General features: G+C 35.0%; 3 protein-coding genes across 6 annotated transcripts; all 3 read right to left on the minus strand.

The window, feature by feature from the left end:
* Positions 1–404: 404 nt before the first annotated feature.
* LOC107009254 (receptor-like protein 44) lies at positions 405–3,164 on the minus strand. Its single transcript, XM_015208560.2, has 2 exons — positions 1,775–3,164; positions 405–562 (listed from the first exon to the last, which is right to left on the minus strand). Exon 1 carries the CDS (start codon positions 2,608–2,610, stop codon positions 1,807–1,809), a length of 804 nt encoding a protein of 267 aa, XP_015064046.1. The 5' UTR covers positions 2,611–3,164; the 3' UTR covers positions 405–562; positions 1,775–1,806.
* A 6,967-nt stretch (positions 3,165–10,131) lies between these two features.
* Positions 10,132–14,128, minus strand: LOC107009129 (AP2-like ethylene-responsive transcription factor ANT). 4 transcript variants are annotated; one of them, XM_015208404.2, is made up of 9 exons: positions 13,194–14,128; positions 12,431–13,046; positions 12,254–12,336; positions 12,116–12,124; positions 11,939–12,027; positions 11,751–11,824; positions 11,595–11,645; positions 11,417–11,496; positions 10,132–10,913 (listed from the first exon to the last, which is right to left on the minus strand). In XM_015208404.2, exons 1-9 carry the CDS (start codon positions 13,507–13,509, stop codon positions 10,333–10,335), a joined length of 1,899 nt encoding a protein of 632 aa, XP_015063890.1. In that variant the 5' UTR covers positions 13,510–14,128; the 3' UTR covers positions 10,132–10,332. The 4 variants fall into 4 exon arrangements, with proteins under 4 accessions (XP_015063890.1, XP_027770067.1, XP_015063888.1 ...); XM_027914266.1 differs by having other exon boundaries at positions 12,431–13,094; positions 13,296–14,127; XM_015208402.2 differs by having other exon boundaries at positions 12,431–13,094; positions 13,194–14,119.
* Positions 14,129–15,580: 1,452 nt separating this feature from the next.
* On the minus strand, positions 15,581–16,653 carry LOC107010688 (3-oxoacyl-[acyl-carrier-protein] reductase FabG-like). Its single transcript, XM_015209979.2, has one exon. The coding sequence runs from the start codon at positions 16,510–16,512 to the stop codon at positions 15,664–15,666; it is 849 nt and encodes a 282-aa protein (XP_015065465.1). The 5' UTR covers positions 16,513–16,653; the 3' UTR covers positions 15,581–15,663.
* Between the last annotated feature and the right edge of the window lie 5,041 nt (positions 16,654–21,694).

A 21,694-nucleotide genomic window follows, 5' to 3' on the forward strand; every position in this document is an offset into this window, starting at 1 on the left:
TATATATATATATATATATGTATTAAAATATAAATTTGTATATGTATATATAATTGTATTTTTGTATACAGATAGATTCGTATATAAATCTCTTTCACCTTATAGAGACACAAATTTTACATTGTATTTTGTATGATCTGTGTTTTTTTAAAGCGAGAAAGAGAGAGACAAAAAAAAAACTAGTTAAGAAAATATTGTATTGTATAATTATAAGGAAGTGTATAGGAGGAAGAGATATGTATTTGTATATACAACTTTCTCTCGTTTTATAAAAACACAAACACAATTTATACATTTTTGTTTGCATAAAGTGAGAGAGGCGAGGGAGAGTAGCAATCTAGAGAGTGGTGAGCGAAATTTCTGAAAAGAGACACGAATAAAAAAGTATCTGCTACAAATTAGAATTAAATAAAACTATAATTTTAATATTTATTTTAAATTAATAATTTGTTTTTTCATACTATTCTCCCACAAAATATTTACTTCAGGCATTATTTCTCAAAGAGTGCAAAGTCCATTCAGAATTAGGCAAAAGCAATCGGATGGAGTAGAAATTAAGCACCTGTATTAAGCAGAAACCTAAAATCAGGGGCAAAAACGAGTAAAAAAAGAAGGAAGATCCATAAAGTTTCTATTCAAATCAGATCTTCTTTTTTACAAATTAAACGCCACAAAAAGTGTATATTCCGTATCACTATTTACTTAGTCATTTTGCACTTGACACATATATTAAGAAAATAATAATTAAACATAATAAATTTATTATTTTATCTCTGACTTTTTAAATAAATTGAGAATATAATAAATAAAAAATATTTTTTATATTTGTCAAAAATTAGAAGTAAATAGGTGATTTGTAAAAAATAACAAGTAAACGGAACACTTAAAAATTAAAATAAAATAAGTAAAAAGAAATAGAAGGAGTATTTATTTATTATAGAATCCAAACAAACATTGTTGGTAGAATACATATTCCGGATTTTGCTGGCTATTTGTTGCGCAAAATTTGTAGACCAGTACTCCCTCATTATAACAACGCGTAAACAAACGTGATTGTACCAAACAAGGCGCCACAAATATATTTTTACTTAAATGTTGGCAACAACCTAACATTTGAATTCCCCTAACTATGTATTTTTATTAAATATCCTTTTGCCGAATTGTAGCGTATACATATTCAATCTTCTGAATTCACAATCAAAACCGATCATCAATTGGATGCATAAGACAACAAATAATGAAAGTGAAAAGTAAAACCCATGGCTTCTTAGTCATCAAATGGTTGGGTTGGGAACCAAAACCATCTTGGGTGCTTCTGTGATTGTTCCAAAAACAAAAAACTAAACTACAAACAACAAGTCGTGGTGTTGGAATAGAGCTGTACATTTTTCTATGATTTGCTACTAAAATATACGCACGATTTGCCTTATTTTTTTAATATTAGGATAAGTACGATCTCCACGTATAATTTGTACAACCTGGAGTGGACACAAGCCAACCCACTGCCCGGGCATCAAATTAGAATACAGATTAATGCTAAAAGTAATTATGTACTACAAACTCAATTCCAAATTTTCTTCAATTCTTTACATATTGGGGTCAAATGTTAGAAAAACGAAGCTAAGCAAAATGAAAAATAATGCTGTAAAAAATGAAAAGCCAAAAACTAGGAAATGGGTGAATTTTTAATTCCTCAATAGAAAAGGAAAATTTAAACCCAAATTAAAAAAGAAAAGGGGCAAAACAGAGCAGCCTCATAAAGAATTTAAGATACCTGTAATCTGAAAAGTATGATTTTGTGTTTCTTCAATAATCAGGCATAAGATGACTGATTTTTCCTTCTTCAGCATCCAATTTTTGCTCAGTAACTCTCAACCATATGCAAACAGCAGTAAAACTTAGCACCAAACTCAAGAATCCACTTCCTAATCCGATCCCTACAATTGCCAAAACTGATAGCCCATTACTCTTTTTGGGTGGCAATGGGTACCCGTAAAGATCCTTATTCCCATCAAACGAACTGGCATTGAATCGGGGCAAGTTTCCGCTCCGGTTACCCAGTGAGGCTGGTATCGGACCCGATAATCTATTGTTGGATACGTCGAAAACGGATAGCCGTACAAGGAGGCCTAGTTGCTGGGGGATAAGCCCATTAAGCTGATTATCATGAAGATCGATGACGTTGAGGTAAGCGCAAATGGCGAGCTGTTCAGGAATTGGGCCTGAAAGTTGATTAGCTGAGAGGTTGAGAACAGCCAGATTGACTAGGAATTGGAGTTCTAGAGGTATTGGGCCGGATATTGCGTTGGAGGAGAGGTCAAGAGCTTGTAGATTGGTGCAATTAGAGAGATAAGGAGAAATGGTACCTTTAAGCGAGAGATTGGAAAGGGATAATTTGTAGATTCGGCCATTGTTACAAGTTGCCCCTTGTAGATATGAAGTGAACCCATCACAAGGTTTAGCGAAAGAGGATTTAGTCCAGTTTTGAAGATTCTTCAGAGGGTCTTGTAAAGATTGACTGAGATGAGTCAAGCACATCTCATCGTTTGGATCTGATGTACAAAAAGGGAAAATAACAAGGAGCACAACTAGGTTGCTCCAAATACCCATTTAGCTAAAGTGAAATGAGAAACGAGAGAGAAAAATCAAGAATATTGTAGGAGGTGGTGGCTCTCTTTTTTACTCTTTTTCTGAAATTTGTCAGCAAACAACGTTAGCAGCGGCAGAGGCAGAGCCGCAGTAAGAGAAATAAAGGGGGAAAAAAAGAGGCTTGTGTTCTCTCTTTTTCTTTTTTGTTTAATAAAACTTTGTTGGAGAGAAGAAACAAAAAAAAAATAATAAGAGGGATTTCTGTTATTCCATTCTATGACTGTACCATTTAATTTATAGTAACAGAAAAAAGGGGAGGGAGTAGAGAATTAATAAAAACTAAAAAGTGTCGTGTTGGTGTGCTGCTGAGAATGAGTTTATTTCAGTCATTTATTTAAGTCATACTTTATGTAATGGTTTGAGACCAAATAAGTGAGAGAAAGAGATGTGATTTTGGGGCCAGGCAGCAGAGCACTCATTCTACAATGGCAAATCACCAAAGAAAAATTAAAGAACTGGAAGAGTGTTAGGTGAAAGTGAAAGGAGAAGGGGAAAATAGAGGCACGAGAGAGAGTGCGCATTGAGTTATTCATTTTTTGTATTGTGGAGCACACTTGAACGCCTATGAAAACGACTATTCCATTTTTTGTCCTCTGAACACTTGATGCTACATAACCCTTTTTTTGTTTTTGCATTTAACTTTTATTCAATTTTAAAAGATCTTCGCGCCCTTTTCTTAATCTTTCATGTAATTACTATTATCTTTTGAAACTCACAATATTTCACTATAAGCACAAAGTAATTACGAGCTTTCAAGTAAAATTAATGTTGTCGCTCATAGGGAAAATAAGGAAAAAAGACGGAGTACCGTAGCCTAAATTCTTCAGCCAAGAGATCCTAAATGGACGCAAGCGATCGTATACCAATATGGGCGTACATTATTTTGGTTGAATGCTTTTAATTCATATGAGAAAAATTAAACAAACTAACAAGTGTGCCAATAAGGTTGGAGCTGTAAATAATTGAACGAGATAGACCGAGGCAAAATTTGTTGACAATTAAATAACATAAATTTATCTTGTCAATGTAGCATGTTTCATGAACAATTTCTTTTGAAAAATATAAAATTATACCTCAAGTCATATCCTGTCCACTATAAGAAAAACACAGATTGTGATCCTAATATTTGTGACGGACTAATTCATCACAATTTTATGTTAAATCTGATACAATTTATAAAAGAATTCATCAATTTGAGCAAATCTGTGATGCATAAAAAATAAAACTCACACTTAAATTCATTGACTCACCCAACATAATTTGTGAAATCATAATTTTCATTCTTTTGAATGTGTGATAGTGATTCTTGTAAATCTAAAGAAGAAGTCATACAAATAAATAAGTAAATAACCTAGTACTCAATTGAGACTCATGATTATAATTCACATGATTAAATAAGTACTACTTGATGTTTGCAGATCTAAAGAAAAAACCATACAAAAAAAGAAAGAAAAAAGAAGGGGAAGCATATAAAATTTTATGTATCCATTAAACATAATTAAATGATATGCCTTATAAGAAGAAAGGTAAATTTTTTTTGCTTAATTTAGATACTACTGAATAAATTTTTTCCAGAAGAAAATGGTGCCCAAAAACAGAAAGAGGGGAGTTATAACTGAATTATCTCACACCATACAATTTTTTTAATGCTTTATTACATTTCTTGTGTATACATTCTTAAATTAATGATACCTTTTTCTTTTGAAGAGGCTCTTTTCCAATTTCATAGTTCTTTTGAAAAATATATTTAGTAGAAATTAAATTTATTGGTGTACCTAATACCCTACTAGTTGCTTAAATGCTCAACCATTGTCTAAGTAGCGCTCACATGTATTGCATGTGACTATAGTTAAATAACAGAATAATTAATTAGAATGGTCAAAAAGAAAAGAAAAATAATGAATCAAGCCCAAAAAAAAAAAAAAAAACTTCTCACTCAGTGGAATGTGGCTAACCTTAAACTAATCCAAATTATTTACTAGTGTAACTCTCCCAAAATAATTGATGTGTTCCGTTTTAACTGCGTCTTCTTTTCTCAAGCGAGACGAGATTCCTTAAGATGGTATAAAATTTTATTCCCCCGGAATCTCATGTTTAATTCTTCATTTGTTTATTGGAATTTCATTTCTATAAGTTAATTGTGTTTTCTACAGTTGTCAACTCGGAATTATCTGTCCCAAGTTTTACTATAAAACTAAATGCCTTTTTTTTTTTTTTGGAATTAAGGTGAAATATTGAGACATTGAATCCAACATAGCCCAATCCAGTTAGCCCATCTCAATGAACTTTCCTAATCAGCCCATACCATCTAACCAAATTACCAGTCCTTAAGGAAAAGTTACATCAAATATTGTTCTGTCATTGTATAACCACTAGGCACTAGACATTGTAAATGGTTTGAGCTAGAGGCAAATTTGCTTTCCTTTGTATAAATAATAAATATAACCTAAAAATCACAAAATACTCAAGAAATATATAAATAGAAAAGTAAAACGAAACCAAAAAAAAAAAAGTGAAGAAAAAGTCAAAATTATATGTTATGTGATGTTACAAGAATTGAGCATTAGCTTCTACAAGGAAACACACTGTTGGGTGTGGGTCGAAACTTGAAAAATGATGGATCAATATTCATGGGTCAACTAGGCCAGACTGAAAAAGTTTAGGTACCTACCATTCATGGAAGAGGATTAAATCAGATATTATCATTTTCTCAAAATTTCACTATCAAATTATATGAAATTGCGTAACACACAAGTCCCTTTCCCTTAGCTGTTTTTATATTTTTATTTTTTGATTTTTTCTCTTATTAAATATATAAGCTACCTTATAATGGCATATCCCAGACTCAAACTTAATCTTAATAGTACTGAATTCATTGCACTTTCAAAATTATAAATTCAGAATTACTTTTAGTAGTTTTAATAAATACATTTATTATTCGTATGGGATTCGATCGGATATGTAACCAAAACACTCTTAACTGCCCTAGAAACAAGGGCAGATATACCGATTATGGTGTGCATTTGACACAATCCAATCGAATAGTTTGAGTCAAAACTCAATTTTTGTCTTAAAAATCCATTTTAAACTTAAATTAGAATTTATAATATATAAACTTTAAATTTTAAATTCGTAGTCCAGGGGAGAGGCCCATGGAATATTTTGTGGGAGTAAAATGTGGGCCTATGTATGGCTTCTTGGAATTTGTTAGGCCCTTGCTTTTATTGTCATGTGGAGTCACCAATAAATGAACAAAGTGCAGTAGTAGTACCCTCCAGGCACCTGGTCCCTCAGACAACAAATATCCATTTCCTTGGTCAGTAACATCTTCATTCTCCCTTTGTCACTTCAATTGCTACCACCTTACCAAGTTTTCTTGGAATATGCTAGACAATGTCATTTTTTCTGCATGCATGTGTGAGAGAGATTGAATATTACTTTGTCAGTTGAAATAGGAACATTGCTAATAAAATCTATTGAAATTAATTGACACCACGTATTAGCCCATTTTAATTTCATCCGTGACAAATTGAGGATTTAGAGTCAATGAGATTAGTATAAAAATTAAATTTTTCTATAACAACAAAGTTTTCTTTGGAATCGATTTTCAGATTCTGTTATATTGTTTGTTCTCTATGATGTTGATATAAAAAGGATGGATCGTACTAAGAAATATTTTAAAGATCCACTTGTGACTTTGATCAAGTGATTGAGGATGCGTGTGAAGAAGAGTACAAAGGTGAAGGCAACTTAACATATAGCAAAGTTAGGTACATACATGTGCTCTCGGTAAAATTGGTCAGCTGGTAAACAAGTTCATTCAATGTCGTACGTACTAAGTAACAGGGCTTATATATATGGAGCACCATTGATAACGACATTCATGGTGGATCTATCTCAAGGGTGTAATAAGTAGTACTATTCAATCTTTCCATGTATATTTTCCACTTGTATCGTACCATGGACAAATAATTGGAAATGGTGGATCTCCACTTATTTTAAGTGCCTTACATTATTGGTCATCGCTATGTTTCTTATTCTCTTTTCTTTTGAAGTGATATATGGGAATTATTAGAAAAGGTGCCCTTGTTTGATCACCTATTGAAATAATTGAACTTGTTATTACACTTCACATTGCTAAAAAAAATTCTCAACTTCAAAATTCGTCTTTTCTTTTTTTTCACCCTTGCTCCTATCTTCTCCGCTCTCTTCGTGACTAAAATCTGCAAATTTAAGGTCAGAGAAGTAGAGCGTTCAGTGGCGGAGCTAAAATATTTATTAAGGGTGTCCAAGGATAAAAGTGTGTAATTGTCAAATTAAAATAAAAAAATATTATGTTATTTGAGGTTCAAACCTGAAACTCCTTCATTTAAATGACACTCATTGCCACTGTGGCAAAGACATATATTTTGTCAAGGGTGTCCAACTTTATATATAGAATTTGACATATATATATATATATAACGTAATTTTTCCAACGAATCAGAAATGACAATAACTACGCCACTGAGAGTGTTTACTATCTGAGCAACCCTCTTGTCTGCCTTCATATTCCTATTTATGTTAATTAAATTTGTATTCGTAGTGGGTGCTATTTAGCACTCTTGTAACTAATGTTCCAATCAGGTTAGGGAAGAAGACAATTGTGTCAAAATCTTCTAGAGATACTTGGTATGACAAAGTTCAAACATGCGGCAACCTCATAGATCATTGATGTGGAGAGATTGTTGTCTGGTTAGATATTATGGTCGACAAAACTTTTTATCCAGAATTTGGTCCTGATGGTGATTTACCAACTCTGGGGAAGCACACGTAACAACTTCTTTTCTTTTCTATTATTAGGCTGACCTGAAAAAGATAGGAGAAAACGTATCAATAATAATGACTTCTTGTGCTACTTATTATATATGAGTCTCCACCTTTCTTTTAGTACCACCAATCGTTTGCCATTTATTGATTTGTTTTTCTGATATTCAAGATTTAGTGAGTTGGCCAATAAGCTTGTGGGACTAATTCTATTGCTGGCAACAGTTGTGACCAATGCTAGTAATAGATTTGTTTTTCTTTTCCTACATTTCTATTTAAATTGTGACCTCTTAACTAATGAAACATCGTGAGGCTATGAAATGGTCTTTAATAATGACTTGATTAATCTAAACTAAACATTTCGTTACTTCAAGTCACAGTAGTACTGAATAAGAATAATTCCTTGTTTTCTTTTGACTTAAGAAATATGGCTCAATATCATTTTGTGTGGCTACAAAAGATGCTTTTGATAGCAGTTTTTCGCTTTTGGGTTAGCGAAGGTTAACTTTGAAGTGACTAAACTTCAATGGGGTTCTAAAATCAGCAATTCGTGCACTTACACCTTGATTATCGATACGAAATTAAAACTTAGCTAGAAATTGATTTTGATGCATTTCAAGTCTTAGCGTAGGAGGAAATCGACCAACAGTTAGCACATCAAATGTTTACAGGCTTAACAGAACTTGGGCCGTTCTCCATGTTGAGCCCATGCAATTTTCGCGTCCAGCAAAGAATGGTCACACCCACTATTATAACCTGCACTACATTATTCATCTATGAATTTATAAATTTTTGAAGTTCTTAATAGATTTGGTTTGATGTGACCATATTCTGTAATTTGCTAGATCATAAGACATTTGAACATAGCATGTTCATGTATCTGTGCTTGCCCCTTCACACTTTCAAGACTTTTAACAAATAAAACAGAATAACTCTATGGTAAAATTATTTAGACCTTAATAAAATTATATAACAAATCTAGAGTATTAGATGTAGCTAAGTAAACAGAGAGCCCCTAGCTGTTTGACTCAACTTTTGAAAAGATTATTCAAATGGTATCATTTACATAATTGAGCCTAATAACGAAGAAACACTAGTGTTTTTTAGGTCAACATGAGACTAAAAATATGATGATTACTTTCTTAGCCCCAAGCCGGTATGAAATGACAATATATATTTGGGTTGTGTATGCATGCCGACAGGACATCATAATAAGATTCTCAATAATGCACACGGGAGGTTAATATTACAGTACCATGAAAGGACTACGTTGTTGGTAACATTTCCCTATTATTAAAGACACATTGATTACCCTCACCCTGTTTATTTCACCTACATCTTGCTGTACCAGGGGAACACTTGTGATGCTAGATATCCTTAAAGTTATACTAAAACCATATTTAGCTGTTGAGATTTGAGAATCGAGTACAATTGCGTCTGGAATTTAATAACCACAGAGTACTAGTCACTAGTTTGCTTACTTTATTTACCATGACAATCAAAATTCTCAAATTAATAACTTATGAGGAGTTCATCACATCCTTGATAGAGAAATGATGGGGAAAAAGGAAAATTGGTGCATAAGCTAATCTGCTGGTCATGTACGGACGGATCTACAAATGCATGATATTAGAAAAATTGTGTTATTTTTTTAGCATATGGATGCAAATTCAATGTCTCAATTATTCGACAATCAAATCTTCGCTTTGACTTTAAAAATTCTTCCTTTACTAGTTTCTTTTTTCTTTAGTACCAGCTGTTAAGTGATGTCTTATTTTAGTATCCAAACCCTTTTTCATCGTGTGAAATATTCCACTGCTAACTGGACGGAACGTTTTATTCCAAATCCTTTACTTATTTTAGTTATGCTTTATTTAGATAAGAGTAAATTTAGACTTTTAGCTACTTTGATTTCCTCTTTACCAGCATATTTAATTAGTCCAATTTGAAACAATACAAAAGCAAATTGAAATGATGAATACAAAATAATATAGCTCCCTATTCTTTCGTTTGACTAACAGAGATAAATTAATACATATAAAAAATTTGCTCTCTCAAGTAGCTTAAATTTTTCAACAACAATTTTCAAACAATTTCAGTAAGATATTAAAAGGGCAAAACATTTTATGTTTTCATATTCATGGTCTATGACCGGATTAAATTTTAAAATGAAACGATTGAAAAATAAACAGAAGAAGGCGTGCAATATTAAACGTTTTAATTTGTGTGACTTTCTTTTTTTTTTTTTAGTCAGTTTGAAATATGATACTTATCTTTATTTTATTTTTTACAATTCTTTAATTTCAGTTGGAGGGAGAATTTTTACTTTACAAAATAAGGGGTCCCCAAAAATTTATTAGCAATATGGAATGAGATTAGGAACTAGAGAAAGAAGATGCAGCAAATTAATTAGAACCTAAAGTCAATTAATAAGCCAGCAAAGATCTTAATTGGCAATCTATTTTGCTCCTTTTATTGAAAAAATAGGCTGGCACGTTCATAACCTTTAGAGAAAGTTGATGAAAGAAAGAAATGTTGTAATGATGTTTTAAGAGGAAAAAAAATGGAAATACATAGGAGAAAAGACACCATTAATTCCTGTTATGGTCAAGGCCTTAAAAGTTAAAGCTAAAGATCACATCTTTGCATTATTGGTAACATATTGAGCTGTTTTTGTACTTAATATAGGTCCGCAAATAGAATAACACTAATTATAAATTGGATTTTTCTAAATAGTCAACCATTTCGTACAATTTTAACTCATTGATTCATCCATTCATAAATAAAAGTTTGCAAATTGTGCTTTTTGGAACTATCATCAACTTGCATTTAGAAAACAAATAAAAGAAGAAAAAAAGATACTGAAATTTTGGATGATTAAGCATCTGTCCATGCAGCAAAAACAGGGACGTTAGGCCTTAACTGAGCTGATGAGATCCAAGAGGTGATATTAGTTGCTGGACTAGGGATTAGCTTTGGTGCAGATTGAGGCATCGCGAAATTATGCATCAAGTGGCCATTGTTTTTGGTAGGGCTGACTTCTCGCGAGCTGCCAAGGCTAGTTACTAGTGAAGAATCATTTGATAAGTGAGTGTTAATTCGCGCAGATTCATCCATCTGACCTTGTAGCATGGTAGAGCTCATTGAGTTTGTGTCCACTCCAGGAGAGGAAGACTGATAAAGTGACATTGTCCATTCGACTGCATTTCCATTCTCCTCTTTATTTTGGATATTAACTTCACTCTGATGGCTAGCATTTGCAATAAGGTTTTGATTACACATTTCTTTGCTTGTTTCTGTTTCTTTTTTTCTCCTAGCTAAGTCCCCAGCAAGAAGGGTGTTACTAGCCATAATACGCTCCACATCGTACCTTGATATATCAAAGTTTGTCACAGCATTTACACCGCGAAATTTAATTGCAGCAATGTCATAGGCCTCAGCAGCTTCTTCTTGGGTGCCTGCAGTATTGATCCAAGAGTTTAACTTGTATAAATTGACAATATAAACGGATCTTGTTTCATCACCTAAAAGATAACTACAAATAATAGCTGTTAAAAGTTTAGATTAAATTATTGATCCAATGAGATTGAATCAGAGAAAGCAATGCTGAAAAGGCAGGCAAAGTATATGCAGGAGCAGTTTTCATTCAGAGAAGTGTATAACAAAACAAAAACAATGAGGGGAAAAGAGCAAAAAGAGAGAGAACCATATTTAGACTTAGATTAGGCAGTAAAAAGTGAAAGATTCCCATAAAAGAAAGACAGCCTTATGAGTAAAATCCAGCCTTGCTGACATAAAGTTCTCTACATACTCTTATTGGTTCTTGATCAGCCTTACTACCAACTTTAAGACTCGAGCATTTTTACTAACAGATAAAGATTTACTACCTATAAAATTGACAACACTCCTTATTAACAAAAAAGTAGTATCAAAGAGCATGGTAATGGTACAATGTACTCACTAAATGTCCCCAAATAGAGGTCTTTGTTCCCGGCCACTCGGCCTATACGAGCTTGCCATCTTCCGTGCTGATGGTGTCTGCTAAAGCCAAAACGAGAAAAAGAACAATTTTCAATTTTTGTGTCAAAATAACTATTCCGTAATAAAATTGCTGACTTAAATTGTAGCGAGTATCAAACCTTGTCACTCCTCTATACATTGAAGCTCCTCTTGAAAATCCACTACTCTTTCTGCAGAAATTTGGACAAATGAAAATGAATACTGATTAAGTACGGAAAAAAGATAGTATAACGATAGATTATAAGAGAATACATTTAAGCAGATAAGGACCTAACCTTCTCAAGTGAGCTACATATTCTTGCCTTGTCATATTCTTCATTTCTTCAAGCTCTTGTTGATAATTTTCCAACTGAATTCAAACAGCATAAACAAAAAAAATTACATTAGTAAATGATCTTTTAACCCTCCATAGAGGTTTAGTGGTGGAGAGTGTTTACTATGCGAGCAATCTAATACCACTTACTGGGAAATTAATGTGTGTGGAGGGTCCCCAGTACTTCAGTGCTGCTAAATCATATGATCTCGCAGCTTTATCTTCCATGTCATATCCACCTAAATTATATGATCATTTGATTAATAACAAGATACATACACACTCATGGCTCAATCATTTCAAAGAGAAATATAAATCAACATTTACCTAGATAGACTGAAAGAACCGACATGCATCCCCAACAATAATCATGAAAAAGTAGAAACAACAAGCATTTTTATATTAGTAAAGAGAACAATTCATCAAAAAAAAAATATATATATGTATAATATGTTTGATAGGAACCTTGTCTTCCTTTCCTGCTCTGTCCTTCCTTCTTACAACTGTTGTCCCATAGATGAGCTTCGTATCTACCAGTCCATCTATGCCTAAATTAATTCAGATGTAAAATCAGTATATTTAGTACTGTAATCAGATAAAATATGATGATACGAGTACCTCAAAATAAGAGTTATTAATTACCTGGTGACGCCCCGGTACTGTGAGGTTCTTTGTCCAAATGTATCAATTGACTTTCTATGAACAATTTGCTTTTGATTATTAGCCTTCTCAGACCCTCTTTTCTTTGTTTCAATGGCAATACAGTCTGCGACAGTTGGAGAGATTTGTTGTGTTTGTGTTCCAGTAACGCAGCTTGATTGAGAGCCAGGACTCATTGATAAGCTAAGGGACTTAAAATCTCCATATGTCATTGCACCAACAGAGCCAGATTCTGCACCATTATCAGCCATGCAGCCTATCATATTCTGCTCCAGTGCATGTCCTGTTTGATTTTGATAGTTTCTTGACACCCAGTTATTCATACCAGACATTTCATCACCTGTCATTGTTGGAACCTGAAGATTGCTGCACTCTGTTTTCCCCTGTTCTGTTGTGTGATACACTTCATGTCCTCTAAATACTGAGAAATCAGGGTAGTTCTGTTGCTGCTGCTGATGTCTAGTGTTTTCTTGAATATGGTTCAAGAAATCTTGACTATTGCTGGTCTCATTATCTTGATGTTGGTTATAGTAAATGTTGTGCAAACTGTGAGCCATACCTCCTCTGTTACAACCTTCATAGTGATGAGACCCCATTGCTGCATCACCAAAGAAGTCTTCCAGTTTAGGTGTTGAACTTACCATACCTTCAAAAATAAGATTTTTCTATGAATAAGCAAGAATCTCAAAGTTGAAAAAAGAAAAAAGGAAGCCCATTTAAAGAAGGCAAGTTTTGAGTTAGAAACCTTGTGGTTGTTGTGACCTGTTGAAACCTTTCATAATGCATAATGAACCATCAGACTTGAGAGGCATAGCTGATAAAGAAGAGAAAAGGGTTGCATTGTCACCTTCATAGTACATAGCTGGATAGTTGAGATGAGTTGGAGAAAATCTAATTGGGACTGAACTTTGAACATCACTTGATGAACCAGGTTGAGTACTGTGATGGTGATCAGTAAGAGGACCCTCTAAGCTGTTTATGTGAGGGGAAAGTGAAAAACCAAGCCAGTTGTTGTTGTTGTTGTTGTTGTTGTTATTGTCATCATTACCCAAAGACTTCATCTTTGTTACTATGAAATTGAATTAAAAAAAAAATCCCGACACTTTAAAAGAGATTCAGAGCAAGTTCTTCTTGGAGCAAAGCAAGTCAATCATTGGGAGACAAATAAACTAATCATACTCACAGCCTTTCTTTTGTTCCCCACCACACCATTTTCAAACTCATTTTCTATTTTTGTTTTCTAGCTGTGGACTCACTAAACACTAGTTGGGCTATATATGTGTGTGAGAGTATATATATATATAGATCCCACTAAAAAGATTTGCAAAGAGATGAAAGCAAGTCCCTTTAAACTAGTAAACAAAAAGAATGAGCTCCAGCAAGAAATGCCGGGCATCCTTCCTGCATTCCATTGGGATCTGTGTTTGAGAAAGACATCTATCTTCTTTTGCTTTTTCTTACGCTCCACTCTGCATCCTTTTGCTTTTCTCCCTTTTGCTTTCTATACATGTACTACTACTTAAGAAACACTGTTGATTAGAATCGAACCTCTTCGATTAGTGTTTCTACTGTGTATTATGAGAAAGAAACAAAAAATTAATGTGTCTGAAAACTTATTAGAAAGAAAAGAAGAGCAGGCGTTGTATGAAATAAAACTGTGCAATTAAAGTACGCACCAGCCTCACTGGTTTAATTGTGTTGAACAAAATTAAAATCAAACTCCGTATTGTATCTGTTGGAATTAAATGAGTAACAAGTGAAATCATTAATGGTGATTTTAGTAAACGTGTCAGAGGAAAAAGAGTGGAGCCATAAAACTACAAAGATAGTATTAATAAGACATGATATAACAATCAATTAGCTGTGGCCTATTGCCTTTTACAGCCATCACCGAAGCGAAGCTTTAGATTTTCAACACATACTGTCCATCTGGTCACTTAACTGCCTGCATATACACTACTCTACTTTATTCGTTTTTTTTTTTTTTTTCCAATTAGTTTGGTGGGTTCACATATTAAAACTGCACATAGCACGGGCAAATTTTTTTAAAAAATCATCTTTTGCTACTTTTATTAATTTAGTATTCTACCAGGCATTAGTCCATTGCAAATTGTGACTATGAGTTTGTTTCTTTGTGGCATAATTAACGTTAGTCGCCATTTGTTTTACCCAAGGGAAAACTTTATGCCGTGAAGATAAATTAAGTCAATACCAATGTGATGACCGGACAATGAATGAAAAACAAAAAAAATAAGGTGATGTACCAGTCAAATCACTTTTACTAAGCATTTTTTTTTTTCGGAGAATTATGCTGGGTGCAGTAATATAGAGGTGAATTTCTGAATGAATCAAGTGAAAAATTTTGCACTGGGTTGACTATTCCTAGATATTGCATGCAATTTTGCATGAAATATTCCACGGAGACAAATTTTCCAGTGAGAATGATTTTGCCGATACACTAAGTAAAGATAGAGAATGGAATGTGGGAGAGATGACCCTTTTTTGATTGAAGTAATGATGAGTAACTCCACCAAATACACAACGGGCCAATAACAATTTGTCTAAAGTGCATGGCCTAACAATTATTTATTTTTTGTTAAAAAAAAAGGTACAGTACCTCTTTGCTACCCCAACAAATATTGCCTTCTTACATTTAAATTATCAAGTCCATTTGGCTGTTGAAACAGATGGATAATGGAATGTAGAATCTGCCTTCTTTGAATAGGCCCTGTCAAATAACCTTTTTTGGATAATGTGGTTTACCTGTATATAAAGGGTTCCCCATCGTTTATTACTACTAAGACCATTTGTGCCCAGCAAATTTGAGACAACAGTGTGTTATACTACTTGTAGCTGTAATGATATTACACATGACCTATTACTAACTTGGTCTCCAAAGAGAAGGGCTTAAGAATTAAACTATATTGGGCTTTTCAAGGAGTACTCGTTTCGGTGCTCATGATAGTACGAGTTCGGTGTCACTTTAAAACGCTCAACATATGACTAGGTTATTGTAGTTGAGAGACATTTTCGATCAATATTTTAAACGACAATTCCCCAATCACAACAAACAACTAGATTTTGGACGTATCCATTTTTTCTTCTTAAACTATTATTCAAGGGAAAAGAATATAGCTGTAGGATATGATCATCACTTCATTAGATTAAAAGGCATGTAGAAATAACACTGATCATGATGAGTTAAAAAATTATTATTACACCTTAATGACCTTGCGATTCAACTTGAATCTAGTTGATAAGAACAAATCTCTAGCCCAAAGAGGGGACCAAGAAAGGAAAGAAAAAAGTCCAATCATATGCCCAAATTCAATCACCTTTGGTGGTTTTGGACTCAACACCTTCTTTGCTACATGTCTAGCAAATACTGATGCGTCAGTTGCTTTACTCCCTTGAGAAGCCTTTGCACGCTCAATTATAGCTTCTTTAAAATCCTTGTAAAGTTTCCACTCATAGTTCTGCAATCTTTCCACACTATTATACCCAAAACTTGATCTTATAGCACCTGGGACCACAATAATTACATCTATATTAAACGGACTTAACTCAATCCTCAAAGTGTGAGACATAGAAAAAACCGCAGCTTTACTAGCACAATAAGACCCTGCCCAAGGGGTGGACACTTTTCCTACAACACTCCCTACATTCACTATACTTCCACTGCGCCGCGATGCCATGTGAGGGACTACTCGTTGAACCATCCTTAATTGCCCCAATGCATTAATTTCATAAGCTTTTCGGATTGAATCCAAAGGCAATTCAGCTAAAGGACCCATGCTGCCTATTCCAGCATTGTTGATCAAGATATCTATATGCCCACATTTGGATATAATTGAATTCACTGCAGATTCTACGCTTTCATCCGACACAACATCTAGCTCAAGTGTCTCAATTTTATCTGATTGTAGATCTATCATTTCAGACATTCGTGGAGCTACATCAGATGCAAAAACTCGACAGTTTTGCTCAGCGAATGCCTTGCAATATTCGTAACCAATGCCACCCTTGGCACAGCCAGTGACTAGAACAACTTTTTGGTCACCCATAATTTATTGTTCAACGTCTAATTCATTTCTCTAGTAACTTTTATAAGGTTATTACCTGAATATATTTCTCTGTGTTCTCCGCCGGTACCTAGGAATTTAATAGCATTAAAGAATATGCTAAACCATATTCGTCAAGATATATAAAAGTGGCCGGCCAATTAGTTGACGTAAATAATACAGAGAAGGCAAAATTATGCACCTATTTTATTTGTTACGCTGTCAATTGAGTTGGTAGGAAATAATAACTTTAAAAAAGTTCTTGTTTGGATTAAAGACACTACATGATATATTTAATTTTAAAAATTTATTGTACTAGGAAAAAAGTTCTTTTATTTTCTTTTTGAATTAATCTCTTTATTGCATTTAGGAGAAATAAGGAGAAAAGAAGTGAAATAAAATAGGAGAAGTACCATTAAATAAATGGGATTATAATAATTTTAAAATCAAATATATAATGTGTTTATTAATTAATTCATGGCTAGAGATTTGCTTTCTGTCAATTAAATCTTAGTTATTTTTAAAAAAAAAATTTAATGAACTCTCCCTAAAAGCTCGCATCTTTTCTCCTCTCTTATGATTTAAACTCGCAACCTTCGACTCTCTCTTGGCCATTTAATTCTACTTTTGTCATGTTATCTTTAAGGAAAGAGAGAATAAAAATGAAGAGGAGTCAAATCCAAATTATTGTCGTAGATAAGCAATATAAAAAATTATGCGTCTATTTTTTAGCTGTACTTTCTAAAGAATATATATGTATTATTATTTGCGTTTATTCAATGAACTTGTTACTGAATAATTGACGTTAAATAGTAATAATAATTACCATAAGTAGTAACACTTCTCCAAATTATTATAGTATTAAAATTATATACGTTTTTTTTATTCGAATGCGAGGTATACTGTTAGTGGACCTCGATGGTGTACTCTTTTCAATAATATATTCCAATACAAGCTGAGTTAATTCTCAATCGTACATGACCAAATTACATACTTCAATAAAGGAAAACTTTGGATTCTTTCAACAACAAAAATAAATATAGAAAGAAGATATATAATATCATTTTAAAATGAAAAAGAAATATCCCATTTTTCTCATCTAATATTTGTCAAAGTCGTTCATACCCAATACAAAGAAAAGAAAGATAACGTTTTTGTTGAGAGCAATAAAGAGCTGAGGTTGAGTCTGAACTCTGAAGTAACCTTGAATTCCAAAGGAGTAAATTCCTGTAACACTGGAATTGTATTTATTTTGATTTCTACGAATGACGCATAACCATAAAGTCTCTTGTTCAAATTTTAATTTTAAAAATTATATTGAATAACTTTTTCTTTCATTGATATTTATACAAAAAAAATACTCAATGAAATTGTGACAACCCCCTCGGAATTCACATATTCAGGTATTGTCTCTGCCATGGGCGGCCATTCGCTCTTTTAATCCCCTCTTATGGGCATGCAGCCTCAAGGGAGAATCGAACCCGTGACCTAGGGCTCCTTTACATCCCTCTCAAGGAGATCGCCTCTTACCAATTGAGCTGCAGCTCAATTGGTAAGAGGCGATCTCCTTGAGAGGGATGTAAAGGAGTGAGCTGCAGCTCAATTGGTAAGAGGCGATCTCCTTGAGAGGGATGTAAAGGAGTGAGCTGCAGCTCAATTGGTAAGAGGCGATCTCCTTGAGAGGGATGTAAAGGAGTGAGCTGCAGCTCAATTGGTAAGAGGCGATCTCCTTGAGAGGGATGTAAAGGAGTGAGCTGCAGCTCAATTGGTAAGAGGCGATCTCCTTGAGAGGGATGTAAAGGAGTGAGCTGCAGCTCAATTGGTAAGAGGCGATCTCCTTGAGAGGGATGTAAAGGAGTGAGCTGCAGCTCAATTGGTAAGAGGCGATCTCCTTGAGAGGGATGTAAAGGAGTGAGCTGCAGCTCAATTGGTAAGAGGCGATCTCCTTGAGAGGGATGTAAAGGAGTGAGCTGCAGCTCAATTGGTAAGAGGCGATCTCCTTGAGAGGGATGTAAAGGAGTGAGCTGCAGCTCAATTGGTAAGAGGCGATCTCCTTGAGAGGGATGTAAAGGAGTGAGCTGCAGCTCAATTGGTAAGAGGCGATCTCCTTGAGAGGGATGTAAAGGAGTGAGCTGCAGCTCAATTGGTAAGAGGCGATCTCCTTGAGAGGGATGTAAAGGAGTGAGCTGCAGCTCAATTGGTAAGAGGCGATCTCCTTGAGAGGGATGTAAAGGAGTGAGCTGCAGCTCAATTGGTAAGAGGCGATCTCCTTGAGAGGGATGTAAAGGAGTGAGCTGCAGCTCAATTGGTAAGAGGCGATCTCCTTGAGAGGGATGTAAAGGAGTGAGCTGCAGCTCAATTGGTAAGAGGCGATCTCCTTGAGAGGGATGTAAAGGAGTGAGCTGCAGCTCAATTGGTAAGAGGCGATCTCCTTGAGAGGGATGTAAAGGAGTGAGCTGCAGCTCAATTGGTAAGAGGCGATCTCCTTGAGAGGGATGTAAAGGAGTGAGCTGCAGCTCAATTGGTAAGAGGCGATCTCCTTGAGAGGGATGTAAAGGAGTGAGCTGCAGCTCAATTGGTAAGAGGCGATCTCCTTGAGAGGGATGTAAAGGAGTGAGCTGCAGCTCAATTGGTAAGAGGCGATCTCCTTGAGAGGGATGTAAAGGAGTGAGCTGCAGCTCAATTGGTAAGAGGCGATCTCCTTGAGAGGGATGTAAAGGAGTGAGCTGCAGCTCAATTGGTAAGAGGCGATCTCCTTGAGAGGGATGTAAAGGAGTGAGCTGCAGCTCAATTGGTAAGAGGCGATCTCCTTGAGAGGGATGTAAAGGAGTGAGCTGCAGCTCAATTGGTAAGAGGCGATCTCCTTGAGAGGGATGTAAAGGAGTGAGCTGCAGCTCAATTGGTAAGAGGCGATCTCCTTGAGAGGGATGTAAAGGAGTGAGCTGCAGCTCAATTGGTAAGAGGCGATCTCCTTGAGAGGGATGTAAAGGAGTGAGCTGCAGCTCAATTGGTAAGAGGCGATCTCCTTGAGAGGGATGTAAAGGAGTGAGCTGCAGCTCAATTGGTAAGAGGCGATCTCCTTGAGAGGGATGTAAAGGAGTGAGCTGCAGCTCAATTGGTAAGAGGCGATCTCCTTGAGAGGGATGTAAAGGAGTGAGCTGCAGCTCAATTGGTAAGAGGCGATCTCCTTGAGAGGGATGTAAAGGAGTGAGCTGCAGCTCAATTGGTAAGAGGCGATCTCCTTGAGAGGGATGTAAAGGAGTGAGCTGCAGCTCAATTGGTAAGAGGCGATCTCCTTGAGAGGGATGTAAAGGAGTGAGCTGCAGCTCAATTGGTAAGAGGCGATCTCCTTGAGAGGGATGTAAAGGAGTGAGCTGCAGCTCAATTGGTAAGAGGCGATCTCCTTGAGAGGGATGTAAAGGAGTGAGCTGCAGCTCAATTGGTAAGAGGCGATCTCCTTGAGAGGGATGTAAAGGAGTGAGCTGCAGCTCAATTGGTAAGAGGCGATCTCCTTGAGAGGGATGTAAAGGAGTGAGCTGCAGCTCAATTGGTAAGAGGCGATCTCCTTGAGAGGGATGTAAAGGAGTGAGCTGCAGCTCAATTGGTAAGAGGCGATCTCCTTGAGAGGGATGTAAAGGAGTGAGCTGCAGCTCAATTGGTAAGAGGCGATCTCCTTGAGAGGGATGTAAAGGAGTGAGCTGCAGCTCAATTGGTAAGAGGCGATCTCCTTGAGAGGGATGTAAAGGAGTGAGCTGCAGCTCAATTGGTAAGAGGCGATCTCCTTGAGAGGGATGTAAAGGAGTGAGCTGCAGCTCAATTGGTAAGAGGCGATCTCCTTGAGAGGGATGTAAAGGAGTGAGCTGCAGCTCAATTGGTAAGAGGCGATCTCCTTGAGAGGGATGTAAAGGAGTGAGCTGCAGCTCAATTGGTAAGAGGCGATCTCCTTGAGAGGGATGTAAAGGAGTGAGCTGCAGCTCAATTGGTAAGAGGCGATCTCCTTGAGAGGGATGTAAAGGAGTGAGCTGCAGCTCAATTGGTAAGAGGCGATCTCCTTGAGAGGGATGTAAAGGAGCCCTAGGTCACGGGTTCGATTCTCCCTTGAGGCTGCATGCCAATAAGAGGGGATTAAAAAGAGTGAATGGCCGCCCATGGCAGACACAATACCTGAATATGTGGATCCCGAGGGGGTTGTCACAGAAATAGTGAAAATACGTATAACTTTTTCTTTGTAAAGTGAAACTTTTTCTTACACTTTATAAAGTGGAAGAAAAACTTACATTTTACAAAGATAAATATTTTTCAAGTTTTGTTCTCCTTATAATGTTTTTGTTGTGTTTGTCATACAATTATATTGATTTGACATATCATAAAAATAAAAAAATTATTAAACTATGGATTTTTATTTTTTTTTTTATCGTGAAAGTTCATCCAGGCTCTATTTAAGGACATTCAAACTTAGCACATTCAACATCTTTAGTCTTCTATTATTCTTCATTCCAATCACAAAATATTGTCTTCTAAACCTAAAATTAGAGTTTCGATTTATTGTCATGACGAAATTATACATGATGGAAATACCGTTTATTTTAATTGTCCTTCGAAACACAATGCTAAACATTCAATTAATATCTGATATCATATATTTCTTTCATCAATTTATAAAAGAATGGTGGTGTAAACAGTATTATTATGATTATAATCGAAAAATACCTACTTTATTTTTATCACAAGAACAAGTCAATTTTGAAGAATGGGGATTATCTATAATGACGTGTTGAACGACTTTTTGAGAGTTCCAAGTGATTACATAGATCAAATAAAGTTAACAGTACTTGAAATCTATGTTAGGAAAGAGCCTAAGACTAGCCAACAATGTTCTCCTTCATCGGTCGATGTCCATCCCCAATTAGAAAATCATAATAGCGTTGATGGATTTCCGATAACTCAATCTATTGATTTTTCTAACATGACTCATTATTAAAATATTCTTACCGATCAATATAATTTTGATATGAACGAAACTATCAAATGTGACTGGTAATGCTCAATAATTATATCTCGATTATTATTTGTTCATTTTGTCAGTTATCTATCAATTTATATGATTTATTATTATTATCATATATTTGTTAGCGACTTACTTAAGCAAGATAGAAATATTGCTCCAAGTTATAGACTATAGAAT

This window comes from Solanum pennellii, chromosome 2 (genome assembly GCF_001406875.1).
Source record: "Solanum pennellii chromosome 2, SPENNV200".
Lineage (NCBI taxonomy): Eukaryota > Viridiplantae > Streptophyta > Magnoliopsida > Solanales > Solanaceae > Solanum > Solanum pennellii.

Coding starts and splice junctions, on each gene's coding strand:
- LOC107010688 (XM_015209979.2), bottom strand. CDS start 16,512: ATGGGTGACCAAAAAGTTGTTCTAGTCACTGGCTGTGCCAAGGGTGGC.
- LOC107009254 (XM_015208560.2), bottom strand. CDS start 2,610: ATGGGTATTTGGAGCAACCTAGTTGTGCTCCTTGTTATTTTCCCTTTT.
- LOC107009129 (XM_015208402.2), bottom strand. CDS start 13,509: ATGAAGTCTTTGGGTAATGATGACAATAACAACAACAACAACAACAAC. Junction 11,646..11,750: donor TATGTAGCTCACTTGAGAAG/GTTAGGTCCTTA, acceptor AAATTTCTGCAG/AAAGAGTAGTGGATTTTCAA. Junction 10,914..11,416: donor CCTCTATTTGGGGACATTTA/GTGAGTACATTG, acceptor TCAATACTGCAG/GCACCCAAGAAGAAGCTGCT.